Consider the following 15,749-nt stretch of genomic DNA (forward strand, 5'->3'; position numbering starts at 1 on the left):
GGTGTGGTGTGGCTGAGGGCATGTGATGGAGCTGGTATTGCAATCATGTATAATGGACTCATCATTTAAACCCCCCCCCCCACCTCCTTTGCTGGTGGTTATGTTTATGGAATATTACTATGTTTATGGATGAAATGTTATTGCTTGTTTGGTGTTAATAAACGGGGTTGCTGTGGCCTTTTACATCCAATGTCTCGCAGTCTTATTTTAGGTTAAAAAGGGGAAAGTGTGGGTTTTGGGTTGGGTCATTATGGCAAAGTTGTCTGACTTCTACAAGTCAATTGGCAGAATGAAGAAACAATTATAGATTTTACTTAGTTTTTTTTTCCTGCAATAAAAAAAAAAAAAAAAAAATTCTCCTTTAATGGATGTAATTTCAAGAGTGTTTTGTGCAAAAACCAATATGTAATGATTAAAAATTGTGTGGGTTTTTTTATATTGTGTTTTTGTTTGTTTTGTTTGTTTTTTTTTGTTTTTGGGGGGGTGGGGGGGTTGTGTTAAATCGGGGTACAAGAAAACAGTTGGTCGATAGGTGTGGTTGGTTTTGTTTTTTGTTTAATCCATCCGTAAACTCAAATTTTGCATACCTGTGCTATTAATTTGCTATGTACGTAGAGTTAGTGTAAAGGATTTGTCCAAGCAAGTGTATTTTAGGAATCATAAACAATAACTACGTTGGCTATAAATAAACATCTTGCGTAGGTAGAGCGTAAATTATACAAATACTAAAATATGGGTTTTATGACAGCTTGTTAACACTCCACTGGCTCATTTCAGCAAGATCTACTGTTTCGGATGAGTCCTGCTGTTTGTTATTGAGATGAATAATGGGAACAATGGAAACCTGGTTCTCGGATTATGTATATTTGAGAAAAATCAATCCATGCTTCACAAATTATGAACTAGAGCTGGGCTCCGTTAAAGTTATTCCATGTTCCATCATAAAAATTACATAAAGTTCAAAGGATAAAAGTGAAAAAAGAATTGCAGTTTTGTAATTGATCGTAATGTGGATCATTCTAAAGCTACTATTACAACTAATAAAATCTGATTTGTGAAGCTTATATAATGTACTTTGTTGATTAAATTAAAGCAGATATGTTTGGTGTAATTACAAGCAAAAAATGTTTGGTTTTTTTTTATTAAAATGGTTGACTTGAAATCATTGCTTAGATGATTGTCATAAGAATGACATTAATGAAATCTGTATTAATACTTAAGAAAAAAAAATTGCTCAGGTCTCAAAATGACAGTTGACAAGGGAACATGTGACCAAATCTTTGTCTGCCCCTCCAATTGAAAATCATAGGAAAACTGAATTACATTTTAATTGGAGGTGAACTGTCTCATTAGGAACCTTTACATTGATCAAAAAGCAACCGTTTGAACAGAAAACGGTGACACTGCATGTTTCAAAGTAGCGCGAGGCGTCAGACATGGCTGCATCCTGTCACCATTTCTCTTCAGCTATGTTCAAGAAGTATAGACTTGCCGAAAAAGAAGGAATCAAAATTGCTGGATGAATAAACAGTCTTAAATACACATTACATTGATAGCAACAAGCATACATGGAATGAAGGACCTATTACGGAGTGTCAAGATGGAAAGCTCAAACATGGGACTCCTGTTCAATACAAAGAATTTAAAAATTTTGACTACTAACCGGTACAACAGAGACACATTTGAGATGGAAGGCGACTAATGAAGTTGTAAAGAGCTTTTATTCAGATCAATGATCTCACAATTAACTGGAAGTCAATAGGAGAATTGGCTATGGGTAAATCAACAATGAAGTCACTGGAAAAGGTCTTAAAATTGAGGAACATTTCACTTGTGACTTAGACCATTGTCAGGTCTTTTCTGTAGTATCATATGGATGCAAAACCTTGGATAAGTAAACAATACAGAATAAGAATCAACGAATTTGAAATGTGGTGCTGGAAAAGGATGTTCTCAATATCCTGAATGGCAAAAAGAAAGTCAAGCCAGACATGTTACTTGAAGCAAGGATCACAAAGCTACAACTTACCTACTTTGGACACCTCATACAAAGTGAGCGATCACTGGAGGACAACACCATGATCAGAAGAATAGAAGAAACAAGGAAAAGAGACCAGCAACCAGATGGCTTGATGCTATCAAGAGAACAGCGTAGGTCCACCATGGTCTTCTAGCTAGTCTTGCACAAGATCAATCTTCCTACAGATTGTTCCTACAGATTGTTCATCTATCAAGTCACCATGACTTCAGATCAAACTGAAGGCTGTTTTTAATTATTTATTTTAACTACTTTAGTCATGTGCCCCCCTCCCAATCGGCAGACATTTGAAAGCAGGTGTGGAGTCTATAAGGAGAAACTAAGTGCAGAAAGGGAACCTGTAATTCTTGTATATTAGAAACTGCTAAAAAGTCATGTGCCCAACTCCTAAAGTTAAAATGACCAATCCCTTTTGAAGACTGTTAACTGAAGAATCCAACAATCAGGCATGGGTAAGTGTTAAGACTTTTACACTGAAAGATAATAGTGAACTAGAGTTCTTAAGAATGCTCGTCCCATGACAAACTTTCAGTTTAAACAAGGTGCTGATCACCCAATGCACAAACATTTTGCAGGGCAAGAGATGATTGTTCTGGGCATCACATCCTCAATAAACAGGACTGGCACTGCCCAGAATCATGCCAGCCTATGTGCAACAAGGGATCTATTAATCATTTACTGTGCAGTCTGTATATACGGGATATTAAAACTACTGCTGATCCATAAAAAGTTACTGATATGCAGTCATTTATTGCCGCCAGTTGGTACATGTAAACAGACCCTTAGTTCATACTCTTCCTAAAAAAGTTACTCATCCCTATCGGTACATATAGTGCTCAATAATAACTAAAATTAAGTGTTACACATTCACTAAGTCAGCCCCTCCACTTTCATTATGAACAACAATTTCTCATACCATATCAAGAACTACGGTACCTATATTAGAACCCAAAAAAATATGTACAAAGTAAGATTGTAACTCAACTTTGAATGTCTACCTCCATTCAATTTTCAAAGATTGAGCAGATTATGATCCTCTGTCCCATCCTCTTCTGGTTGTGAGGTCCCCATACTTGCTATCGTGGTAATTACGCCTATATCTACAATACTGATGGCTATCCTATTTTTATATACAATTTGCTATACAGGGAACATGATCCAGGTAACATTGATAACCCACTATCATAGTGCCCATTAACTGTACTATACAGAGATGTGATATCTTCACATTATTCTGTCCCATCAGGAGCCATAGCCAGTTTTCTGCAGTAGATCTGTAAATGCAAACAATTAGAGAAAATTTCCCTTTAATTCTATTATGGAAATTTTTACAAAGTAAAGAATTGTTTTTCTCTTTTCAGGCAATCTTGCAAGCACTTTAGGTCAACATAAAGGTCCCATTTTTGCACTGAAGTGGAATAAGAAGGGGAATTACATACTGAGTGCAGGAGTTGATAAGGTATGTATTTATCCAAAATTGCAAATACAGAAAAATGTATATAGAAAATCATTTTAATAGGAAGGTCAACGGGAACATTTTTGAATGCAAGAAATTTTCATGACATATCCATGGAATACCCAATCTATTTTGAGTTGGCTGGTGCCACCAAAGAGAGCCCAAGCATACATAGGCAAGCTCTATTAAGTCTATTTTTATATATTAAAAAAATGGCTAAAAGAGAAATTCTGCAACTGCTTTTGGGGATATTTATTTAGTATTCTGTGTGTACATTTAATTATTTTTGGGATATGAAGCTGTAGGAGAGCTTGATTTTTAGCGCTCCAAGCTGATGTGTTAATTGATATGTTTGGATATATACAATTTGAATTGCCTGTTATTACTTTTTACTTTACACTGTTTACCGGATTAATTTATTTTAGATTTTGATCGGACTTTTACAAACAATAGCGATACCAAATGTTGTTTTTTTTTTGTTCCTAATTTGTGTTTTTGAAAGTGATTTGACTTTTTTTTTTTTTTTTCCTATCTTGTACTGATCACTTGTCCTATATACAGCAATGACAAAGCATTGCTGTATATATAAAAACATCAGCCTCCTTTTTAAAATGCCTCCCATGTGCTGGTTTTCATAGAAGTACTGTGATGACAATAGGGGTCATCAGCTGACCCCTGGATGTCATAAAGAAAAATCTGCATCCTGCTATCTCATAGGAGAGCCAATGAGGGGCTAGAACGAGGAGCAGCCATGAAGATTTTTCTAGTATAGAAACACAGCATCATCCAGTTAGTCAATAGCAGTCTCGGCCAAGAAAACTCCCAAACTGCATCAAGTGAGTGCCTTAACAGTTGGAAGACTATATAAAATGAGGTCCATTCATTAAAAAGGCAAGAGATGGACATCCAAACAAAATATTGTAGTCAACTAGTAGGCTCATCACTAGGTTTAAGCTTTGGTACAGTAAATATCCCCATACATAAAACCTTCCATCTTGCCCTTGATTAGGACCATTTTTACTGCCAGCTGCCAATAGTGTTCTTGGGGTCAAGAGCTTTGCTGATTTTGGCACCAGACATATCATTTACCTTGGTGGCCAAAGTTCATTTTTGGCCTTATCTGACCACAGCACCTTCCTCCATACTTTAGGGAGTCTCCCACATGTGTTTTGGAAAAATCAAAATGAGCCTTCCAATTTTTGACTAAAGTCTTTTTCTGGTCACTCTTCTATCCTGGCTTGGTCTATGGAGTGTATGACTAAAGCGGGCTTTACACAGTGACATCGCTAGCCATGCTAGCGATGGCGAGCGTGATAGCCCCCGCCCCTATCGTTATGCCGATATTTGGTGATCGCAGCCGCAGCGAACATTATCGCTACGGCAGCGTCACACGCACTTACCTGGTCGGCGGCGGCGCTGTGACTGCCAAACAATCCTTCCCTCAAGGGGGAGGGACGTTCAGCATCACAGTGATGTCACTGCGATGTCACTAAGCGGCCGGCCAATCAAAGTGGAGGGGCGGAGATGAGTGGGATGAACATCCCGCCCACCTTCTTTCTTCCTTCCTCATTGCTGGCAGGTAAGGAGAGGTTCCTCATTCCTGCGGCGTCACACGTAGCAATGTGTGCTGCCACAGGGACGAGGATCAACTTCGCCCACGCGACAGCAGCGATATTTGAGAATGGACCCCATGTCAACGAGGAGCGATTTTTGGATGTTTTTGCAACGATCCAAAATCGCTCCTTGGAGTCACACACAACGAGATTGGTACAGCGGCCGGATGTTAATCACAAAATCAATGACCCAAACGAAATCGCTGCAGCGATCTTAGCGTGTAAAGCCCGCTTTATTGCAGTCGTATGGACAGATACTCTAGTCTCTGCTTGGGAACCTTTCAGCTCCTTCAGGGTTGCCCTTGGTCCTTAGGCTGCCTCCCTAATTAAGTCCTTGACCAGGCTAAGAGTTTTGGTGGGCAGCCCTCTTGGTAGGCTTGTTGTGGTGCCATGTTTTTCCATTTGCTGGTGCTCCGTGGGATCAGAGATTTGTGTGTGTGTGTGTGTGTGTGTGTGTGTGTGTGTGTGTGTGTGTGTGTGTGTGTGTGTGTCCTATTAGTGGTGTTGCAGCCTCTGTGGCCTTTCAGAAAAGTGTGTGTACAGAGCATGTGACACAGATTGCACACAGATGGACTTCCTTTCATGAATAATGTGACTTATGAAGGTACTTTTTAGGAACTTTTTAGGAACTTGACAGCAAAAGGGGTGAATACATATGCACACGTCAATATTTATTTTATCCCATAAATTTTTTTTTTTTTTTTCTCACTACACTTTCAAACAGACTTTTTAGTGCTGATGTATCACACACATCAGATTAAAAAAATATTTAAACAAGTTGTAATGTAGTAAAATAGGTAAAAACCCAAGGGTGGTGAATAGTTTTGCAAGCACTGTACATTTCTGGTTCTACCCATCTATAATCTGTGATAAAGCTCACCAAGCATTATTTATTTGGCAGAACCGTAATACTATTCTCTCCATCTTTCATATCATATCTGAAGATTTCTTCAGTCTTGCCCTTTAGTACAATGACTCTGGGTTATTACTTTGGACTGCTGTAAATGGTTAAACTTTTTTGAAGGGATTAAGACAACAGATCTACTGAAATGCCTGAGGAATGAGTAACCTGCAAAATATTCCTTGCCAGTTTCGCCAAAGGCTCAAATATTCCAGATGAAAAAGTAATTATCGGGATAAAATTGTATAAGCGTAAGATCATTTAGGGCATAAATTCTCTAATCTGACAATTAATACTGCTTCTGTATTTTTGCTTTGCAGACAACAATAATCTGGGATGCTCACACGGGAGAGGCAAAACAACAGTTTCCCTTCCATTCAGGTATCATATGTTTTGTCAATGGAAATGTCTTTAATTTTCTGTATTTTACAGTATATGAAGTCATTCCTGTGGTCTCCATTCATTGCAATGTATATTTTAGTCAAAGCAAAGCCATTCACTCCAAAGAAATTAGAGATGAGCGGATCTCTTGATATTACAATTCATCAGCATTGCTGAACTTTCTTCAAAAACTCAATTTACAGTGAATAAATTTCTGTGGCTCACTACTACAAAGTGGGAGTGGGGAATAGAGAAACCACAAGAATCCACTTACCTGGTGAATCTGAAGATGGAATCCATCTTTGTCATAAAATGGGATGTAAAAGTTTGGGCAAAATTACTGTTATGAAGAATTAAGCAAGTTAAAGATGAAATTATGTCTAAAACGCATGAAGTTAAAGGGAAGGTGTCATAATGTTCTAATAACTGAAAATAGGAAGTATTTTTTTTTTTTTAATGTGTTTAAATGTTTCTAATTGAGAAATATCAAAACGTTTGCTATTTTCCACTCTTAAACACTAGGGGAGCAGCTGCTAAAATCGTGCTGTAGAGCTACTGTAGAACTAGCTCACATTACAACTGCAGTAAAAGTGGGCAGAATCTGCTCTCCTGTGTAATGTTACCTCCCCCCTCCAAATGTGGGTGTTTCCAAAAGGATAAGGGAAGATTAAGTTTAGGATCAGTACGGAGCCATTTTGTTGGTGGCCGCAAAGTGATCCTAATGTCTAAAGTGCCACTAAGGCCAGCTGCATAGTGCTCCACTGTATCCTATGCCGCACTGTATCCCAATGCCCCACTGACTGTATCCCAATTCCTCACTGTATCCCGCCCCACCATATACTGTGCTGCCGGGATTGGAGGTCCGAGGTGACATGCAGCGAGGAGGGATGATCTGTAGTGCAGTACTGCGTAGGCTGTAGATGTCACACCACGGTCACCGCTCCCAGCCATATGCACTCACCTGAGACCTGCGCCCCTGGCAGCCTGCCCTGTCAGCAATCATAGTACATAGCAACGCGCAGTGGAGGCCTAAGGTGAACGACAGAGTGGAGGGGTTGAGCGGCAGAGTGGGGAGCAGCACACCAGGATCAGTTACTGCAATCAGCACTGCCCGGCACCGGTACCCACTCCATCCATCCCAGCAGGTGATGGGAAAATTAAGCACACAGCATACGCTGTGAGCTCCACAAAGATGGCAGAGAGATCCTCCCTCTGCTGTGATCTGGACAGCCCAGGGGGCTTGTCCAGATGACCGACGACGCTGTTGCTGTGTTAAGTATAGCGGTCGGAGTCCAACAACTGTCTTCTATGCACATGGGCTGTCATAAATGAGGTGAGTAACTGTCATTACTCACAGCAAATTCAAGATGGCAGACCCCAGTGCTTCAAAAAAACTAGAATTAAATAAAATCTAAACAGTTTAATTTTGTATTAAAAATACTTTATTTCATAACTAAAACAAAAATAAAAAACCTTCCCTTTAAAGATGACACATTTCCTTTTGTATTTTAGGCAACAAAAAAATTTTTTTTTTTTCTCATTTTACATTTTTTAAATTAACAAAGTAAAATTTGGAAGATGCACTTTAGGCACCCTGCATGGTTAGTACATAGTAGCACCCCCTTTTGGTAAGTGTCACGTTTGGTAAACGCATTTTGTAGCCAGCCAAGTTATTCAAATCTTAGGGGGATTTTTTTTTTTATCTTTTCTTCCTTAAGTTTTCTAGTTCTGTGAGATTCCTGGGTGGTTTTGCATGCACTGCTCTTGAAGTCTAGCCACAGATTTTCAATGATGTTCAGATCAGAGGACTGAGGGCCATTGTAAAACCTTCAGAGTTGTGCATAGGATCATTATCCATTTGTAGAAGCCATCCTCGTTTTAACTTCAGCTTTTTTTTTTACAGATGGTGTTTTGTTGCATCAAGAATTTGTTTAAATTTAATTAAATCCATTCTTCCCTCTACTTGTGGAATGTTCTCTGTGCAATTGACTGTAACACAACCCCAAAGAATGATTTTTACCCCCATACTTAGTGGTAGCAAGATATTCTTTTCCTGAAATTGTGCCTTTTTTATTTTCCCAAATACCTTTTTTGATCCTTGTGGCAAGAGTTCTAATTTACCCTAATCGGTCCACAGGATGCAGAAGTTTTCTTCTGCTTCTTCCATGAAAGCCATATTTGTGTAGGGGTTTGCTAAATCTTCCTGAAGGCCTTTTGCAGTCAAGCATGTATTCTGTCTCTCTCCAGCAATTCTACTAGCAGCTCAGATATTTTGCTTGGTCCTTCAACTTTCCTATTATCTGCCATTTCTTAACCCCTCGGTAAGCCCCTCTGACTAAAAGGACCTTCCGTGACGTCATAATCATGTGACAAGTCAGGTGTGAATGTTCTATTACCTAATTGGCTACAGACTGGTCACATGACTGACGTCATCAAACGTCCTGGTGACTGAACTTTCATGGTCACTGTGCGAGATCTCGTAACATGGCGTACATTCTCCCCACAGCAGCGGGTCATCTGCATGTTTCCATGTAGCTTATGTGCTCCTCTCCTGAGAGCGTCAGGTGCAGATTAATGCAATGCGAGACGCAAGTGCAATCATCCCCTCACTGTCAGCCTGCATCTCACTCTGTACAGAGTGATGTAGCAGAGCAGACATGTTTCTCTTTGCTTCTCACTTTGTATAGACTGTGCTCAGTGATGAAGCAGAGCTGACATTACTGTCCCTGTGGACTACGTCAGACTAAGGATTGTTTTTATAATGAAGATGGAGTCTCAATGTTTTTTGTTTTCTAATTATTTTTTTTTTTGGTTTACTAGAAATTCATGGTGGACACATCTAATTTGGCATGACACCATAAATTTTGGACTTTGTATCTGAGAATACAAAGCTGGTATTAACCCCTTTATTACCCAGCGTGCCACCCAACAGGGCTGCTGGACAAGCCAGGTAATGCGCCTGGAAATGGCGCTAAAAAATAATGCGCCATTTCCAGGGGCGGCTACGGGCTGCGGAGAATCCCAGCCCCCAGCTGCCTGGCTTTACCTGACTGGCAATCAAAATATGGCGGGAGCCCATGGTGGTTGTTTTTATTTTGTGTGAACAGTCCCCTGCGCAAGGGCTGAATTTTGGCAAAAAGACCTCAGGTTCAAAGGGCAATGAGTCAGTGTACATAGTGGGACAAAGACATGGTTCAAAAATGTAAATCCCAACAATAGGGTTAAATAGATCCCGTGTTGCAGGCTCTCAATGGACACAAGCCCCAGAATGGAGAATACATAAAAATACTAGCTTTGACGTCACAGCTTGTTGCATATGGGGCCCCATAACTATAAACTCGTCCAACTGCCCTGTCCATAGATAAAGGAATGTACAATGCACAGGAGCATCAGAATTATTCTATGGAGCAATGTACAGTCCCTGACACAAGTTCTGTCGCTTATCCGTGTTATGTAAATAAAAGCTTATAACCTGACTTTAAATTCATCCATTGGTTTCATAATTACTGTTTTGAAAGCTGAAACCCTCCCAAATTTGGTTTAGGTTATGAAAATAAAGTTGCTGAAATAGTGATATTTTAATGAACACATAAAGGTCAGATTTTGGCAAGACAAATGTTTTGTCGCCCATAGAAAGTAATGTGAAATGCAAACAAATTATTAACTTTTAAGACAGAAATGTTGCATAACATTGGTGAATGAAGTTGTGGTGTTAGAGCCATATTTAATATTGTGTGACTTCCATGAGCTTGAAGGACTGCATCCATGCGGTTCAACAAAGATTCATACAATTTATTGAAGTCATCAGGAATAGCAAAGAATGCAGTCTTGCATGCCTCCCAGAGTTCATCTAGATTCTTTGGTTTTGTCTTCCACGCTTACTCTTTCATCCTACCCCAAACATGCTCAATGATGTTCATGTCTGGTGACTGGGCTGGCCAGTCCTTGAGCACCTTGATCTTGTTTGCCAGGAGGAACTTTGTTGTAGAGATGGATGTATGGGATGGAGCACCACGCTGCTGCAGAATTTTACCCCTTTTATGATTGGGAATGTAAGAGGTAGCTAATACTTCTTGATATTTTAGGCTATGGCTATTGCCTTTCACCTTGCAAATGTTTTGCACACCCCCCCCCCCCCTACTGAATGTAACCCCAGACCATGATCTTTCCACCACCACACTTAACTGTTTCCTGGATCCATATGGGCTCCAGTAGCTCTCCTGCAGTATTTGCGGTGGCTGTGGTGTAATTCAACTGAAAATTCAGAGAAATCCACCTTCTGCCACTTTTCCAGCACCCATTTGTTTAGCAGGCTGAGGCACTTGGCAAATGCCACACGTTTTTGTTTTTTTTGTTTTTTTTGGGTTTTTTTTTTTTAATTTTCTTTAGTGCTGGCTTCTGGGAACTGATTCGACCATGGAGGCCATTTCGAGACAGAATCCTACAAACTGTTCTAGTTAACACAGGGACTTGAGGTGACAAGGTCTTTTGGAGCTCTGCTGCAGTGGAAGAGGGGCTGGCTTTAGATTTTCTAACCAACAAACGATCCTCCTGAGTAGTTGTTTTGTGGCGTCTGCTGGACCTGGGCTTGTCAAAAAAAATCTCCTCCAGTCTCTTCAAATCTTTTTTTTTTTTTTTTTTTTTTTTTTTTTTTAATTCTTTGTACTTGACGCTGAGACGCAATAAAGGTGCCAGCCACCTCCTGCAGTGGATCTGTTCAGGCTCTTGATAAGGCTTTGGTTGCAGGGTGGATTTTTGGCATGTTGTCAAAGGTTAAGTTGCAGTTCAAGTGAAGGTCTGGGGTGCTGGGGTTTTTTATACACACCCACTAATTAACTGATCATTTTAGTGAGCACAGGTGAGGATGTAAACTAGGATTAGGTGCAATATATGACAAGGCAAACAAAACTTTTGTCTTGCCAAAATCTGACCTTTTGGTGTTCATTAAATGATCAATATTTCAGCTTTGCTGCAACTTTATTTTCATAACCTAAGCCAAATTTGGGAGGGTTTCAGCTTTAAAAAGAGTAATTTATTAAACAATTGAAGAATTTAAAGTCAGGTTATGAGCTTTTATTTACATAACACGGATAAGCGACAGAACTGATAGTGACTGTAATTCTGCTAATAAACCTTTTGGCCTTACTTTGACACATACTTTTATAGACTAAGTACACCCCTTCAATGCAGCAGTTCTCCCTAATGGTAGTGGCCTCTTGCAGCAGAGTAATGCTCCATGTCATTTTGCAAAGTGTTCCAGAATAGTTTGAGGAACATGACAGCGGTCAATGTGTTGATTTGATCTCCAAATTCCAAAAATCTGAATTTATTTGGGTGTCTGAGATGTATGTTTGAGTCATCTCATAAAAACTTCCAGGTCACACAGCATTTTAGTGCCACAGGACACCTTCCAATATCTTGTGCAGTCATTGTGTACCGCCCCGGGGCTCGGCCGGCTGCCGAGCAGCTCTGGTCCGCACTCGTCGGTGGGTGGCTCAAGCTCCTACTGGACTCGGAGGTAACGTCACTCTGAAAGGGAGTTGGCGCTACGTGTAGGGATTTCGGTGGGGTAGGTCACGGCCGAGGTCGTAGAGTTTAAAGGTGTAAGTTCGTGACGCCATCCACAGGTTGTCATGAATGTGGGCACCACCGCTGCCATTAACTAGTCTCCCGGGGACTGTGTTATGCAGCCTGGTGTTGACCCCTCCGTGGGCAGGGGGTGATGGTCCCGGGGCCCGGTGGTTGTGAGGTGCGGGCAAGATGGTATGCTGCGGTGCGTGGCCCGAGGGCACTGTTGTACACACTATGACAGATACACCGGAGTCTCTGGTAAACCAAAAAGGATGGTGGTTGGTGCCCGCAGCCGGCTGCGCTTTGCCCCTTTCTCAGGTTGGTGGCTCCCACCTTTTTCCTGCACCTCTTTGTAGAACTTGACTGCCTATGCTTCAGCAATGGTAGTCCGCTCCCCGGCTTGATGTGTACCTGTTTGCCCGCAGGCGCTAGCCCGTGGGATCTCTGCCTGTGTGGTGGCTTTCTATCCCCCTCGGTGGGGTGTTGCAGTCTTTCGGGTCTTGGGATGGGAAAGGACTTAAGGTCCAGACCTCAATCAGTGAATTCGACGTGGTCCATTGGCTTCTGGACCTGGTTCTGGGTCGGAGTACCCCTCCTGGTGCTCCGGTTTCCAGTTGGCTCCCCGGTTCGGTTCCGGCGGGCCACTACCCTGTCCCGGTCCCTTAAGATTCCACCAGCAGTCTTCCCGGCTCCTGCAGGCGGCAACCACAGTCTGCCTCCTTGCCACGGTACCAGGGCTACGACCCCGGCACCAGTCAGTTGCTGCAGACCTGACGCCACAGGCCTGCTGCACTTGAACTCCACTCACTACTCAACACTGTGCTCCCCACGGTGAACTGACTGACTGTTTCCTGTCTCAGGCCCTCTGTATTCCTCTGTGGGTGTGGCCAACTGCCTGGCTCCGCCTCCTGGTGTGACCATTGAATTCAGAGAGGTGACAAGGGTTTTGTAGGTTGGCTGGTGTCACCTTATTAGGGGCTGGTGTTTCTGCAGGGGGTCTACCTGTAACTACCTGGCTAGTCCAGGGCGTCACAATTGCATTGATGGTTTACAGTGGTTTTAATGACAGTGAACCCACACAATATTAAAGGGCTTTTAATGTTCTGCCCCATCTCTGCCCACGTCTGATTCCAGAACATCCGCAAATGTGGTAAATTGCCTTAAGGAATGCAGGTTGCTGATTACATTTTCCAACACATCAGCATGGATTCTCGAAAAGTAAGTCTATATTTTAACAAGACTCACTTGATTTATTCACACTTCCTATATAAAATTGTGCACTAAGCAATATTTGTGTGGGGACAAGTTTGGCTCCATAAAACTCAATTATATTTATGTGCCAAGCTGTGGAAGACCATATTTATGCCTTCAGATTCCGGATGATGAGGCACTAAGCCAGCTATTACAAACGCTAACAGAATGCACATCTTATACATGAAAAGGGAATAATACGCTGTCTTATAAGAAAATGCAAGTGAAATCTATGTTTATCTACGTTTCTCTCCATCCCAATGTTGCCTATAGATAAGATTATAACAATGACATTTGGTGTTGTCTTTTCCCCGCAGCTCCCGCATTGGATGTAGACTGGCAGAACAATACCACCTTTGCCTCCTGTAGCACAGATATGTGTATTCATGTCTGCAGACTCGGTTCTGACCGCCCAGTTAAAACCTTCCAAGGACATACAGTAAGCATTTCATAATCTGTCATTTTAAGTAGAATAATGGCTATTGTAATACATATGAAGAACATTCTCCCATCTTCAGTATGAGGAACGACCAGAAAAAACAAAATGCACCTAAAGTGAAGGCTTCCGTAGAAAAGCAATAGCCATTATGTAAGATCAATGCTTCAAAAACTTAAGAAATGCAGGCAACTCACTGGTCAGTGGAAAACATTCAGAGGACTTAATCTTTAGGCATGCAAGGGGAGGGGTAGGGATGGATGCACACAAACATTGACCCGTAGAAGCACCTGTCAGGTGCGAAACGGCCGTCGGAAGATCAATTCAGTGCCTTCACCAAACACATTGGGATTCCTTTAACATATAAAAGAACAATTGTTAAAGACGGGCAACATCTTAAAGATGGGTCAATGCTGTTGAGAAATCCTGATATCTGAAATGAATAACCATTTCAGAAAGCAAATAAAATAATGGTCACTGGCCAACATTCATGTATTGGGAAAAGCAACACACACCTTTTGTAACTAGTTCTTGATATTCAGTATGTTTCCATAATTAAAACCAAATCCCAGCATCTCCCAGACTGACATACCTTACTCAGAAGATATTGTGACACATTATAACCAGAAGAATTCTTTAATGAAAATATAATTAATATAACAATAAAAAGGGCCTCCAATGTGGGGGGGTGGGCTAGTGAATCAGCCTTGTTTACAGAGATCATGCTCCAGTTAGAGCCCCCTAAAGAAGGATGACAAAACATGTCAGGGCCAAAAACATGGGATCAGCCATTCAGCAACCAACATGTTGGTAATTTACCCTTTATGGTAACTTTGTTCTATAGCTAGTAATGGTACTTAGTTTAGGCAATATTGTAGTGCTGATTTGTCACTCTGGTGTGAATAACCATCATAACCTATTACATACGGTAGTTTAAGCCATCATTATACTGTCAGACATTATAATCAGTTGTGAATTACCCCTATTGGTTACATAGTTAAGCAGCCTTTTGCTGTAGCTGGAGTTTTAATTACAATAGGACAAAAATTAGCCTAATTTATCACATGGTTATATAGCTTTTGTTGCACCATGATCTTTTTAAGCACACATCTGTTTTGGTGCACCCATTCTGCTTAATGTCTGTTCTTCAGTTATTGTGTATATATGAGCATTTTACCATATTAGAGCTATTGTACATATAGTTCTGTTTGAGCCAAGGGGTCATAGTGAATATAATAGATTATATGTAATAAATACTTTATTAGGTGTAACGTGCTGTAGGCATTATAGGGTGGCAAGGCAGTCAGTCAGAAACAGTCCATGTAAAGGAAATAAGACAAAACCATCACTGATCTCGGGGAGACCAGCCAGAGAAAACACCGCCGGCAGCCAGCGAGGGCGCTCAAGACAGTGAAATCCTAGGTACCCCCTGGGAAATATGCAAATCAAAAAAGTCCGTGGAGCCTCTGTTAGGAGTCTCAACACAGAAACCAGCCAAATATCCCTCCGGGAAGGGCCCAGCCAAGGGGTGGCTCTTTTTAGGAGACCACCATATTAAGTGGCCCTTAGTCAATATCCAACTTTTTGACAAGTTTAAAGATATGACAAGGGAAAAGCCAAGGCCAGGTATCCATCTACAGACAGTGGTTTCGGGGTATTGCCCCTCATCAGTGTGGAGTAGGATTCTGGCTAGATGGGAGCAATGCCTAGTAGACCAACAACTTGTCAAAAAGTTGGATATTGACTAAAAGGGCCACTTAATATCGTGGTTATGGTGGTCTCCTAGAGTCACCCCTTGGCTGGGCCCTTCCCGGAGGGATATCTGGCTGGTTTCTGTGTTGAGACTCCTAACAGAGGCTCCACTGACTTTTTTGATTTGTATGTAAAGGAAATGTAAGGCTTTTATTTTCAGCCAAAGTGTAGCAAACTATAATGCAGTCGAAAAAACAGACTTTCCTGATTAGGCGCTTACAAATACAGAATACCCCTGACCCATGCTACAAAGGGGCTTGAGCTTTCAGTAACTGGTATTAAACAGTGACCACCAAGTCTAACCTTCTCGGAAACATACTATGTTTCTTCAGCCATATACCTGTAATAAG

The 15,749-nt window shown here is 41.2% G+C and overlaps 1 protein-coding gene across 3 annotated transcripts in view; it reads left to right on the forward strand.

The window, feature by feature from the left end:
- The window catches only part of TBL1X (transducin beta like 1 X-linked), a 478,333-nt gene that overhangs the window by 443,727 nt on the left and 18,857 nt on the right, over positions 1–15,749 (forward strand). For all 3 annotated transcript variants that reach the window (XM_075335487.1, XM_075335485.1, XM_075335486.1), the window contains 3 exons: positions 3,400–3,497; positions 6,329–6,389; positions 13,529–13,650. In XM_075335487.1, coding sequence (XP_075191602.1) covers positions 3,400–3,497; positions 6,329–6,389; positions 13,529–13,650 — 281 coding nt within the window. The remainder of the gene's footprint in view (positions 1–3,399; positions 3,498–6,328; positions 6,390–13,528; positions 13,651–15,749) is intronic.

Source organism: Anomaloglossus baeobatrachus, chromosome 2 (genome assembly GCF_048569485.1).
Source record: "Anomaloglossus baeobatrachus isolate aAnoBae1 chromosome 2, aAnoBae1.hap1, whole genome shotgun sequence".
Lineage (NCBI taxonomy): Eukaryota > Metazoa > Chordata > Amphibia > Anura > Aromobatidae > Anomaloglossus > Anomaloglossus baeobatrachus.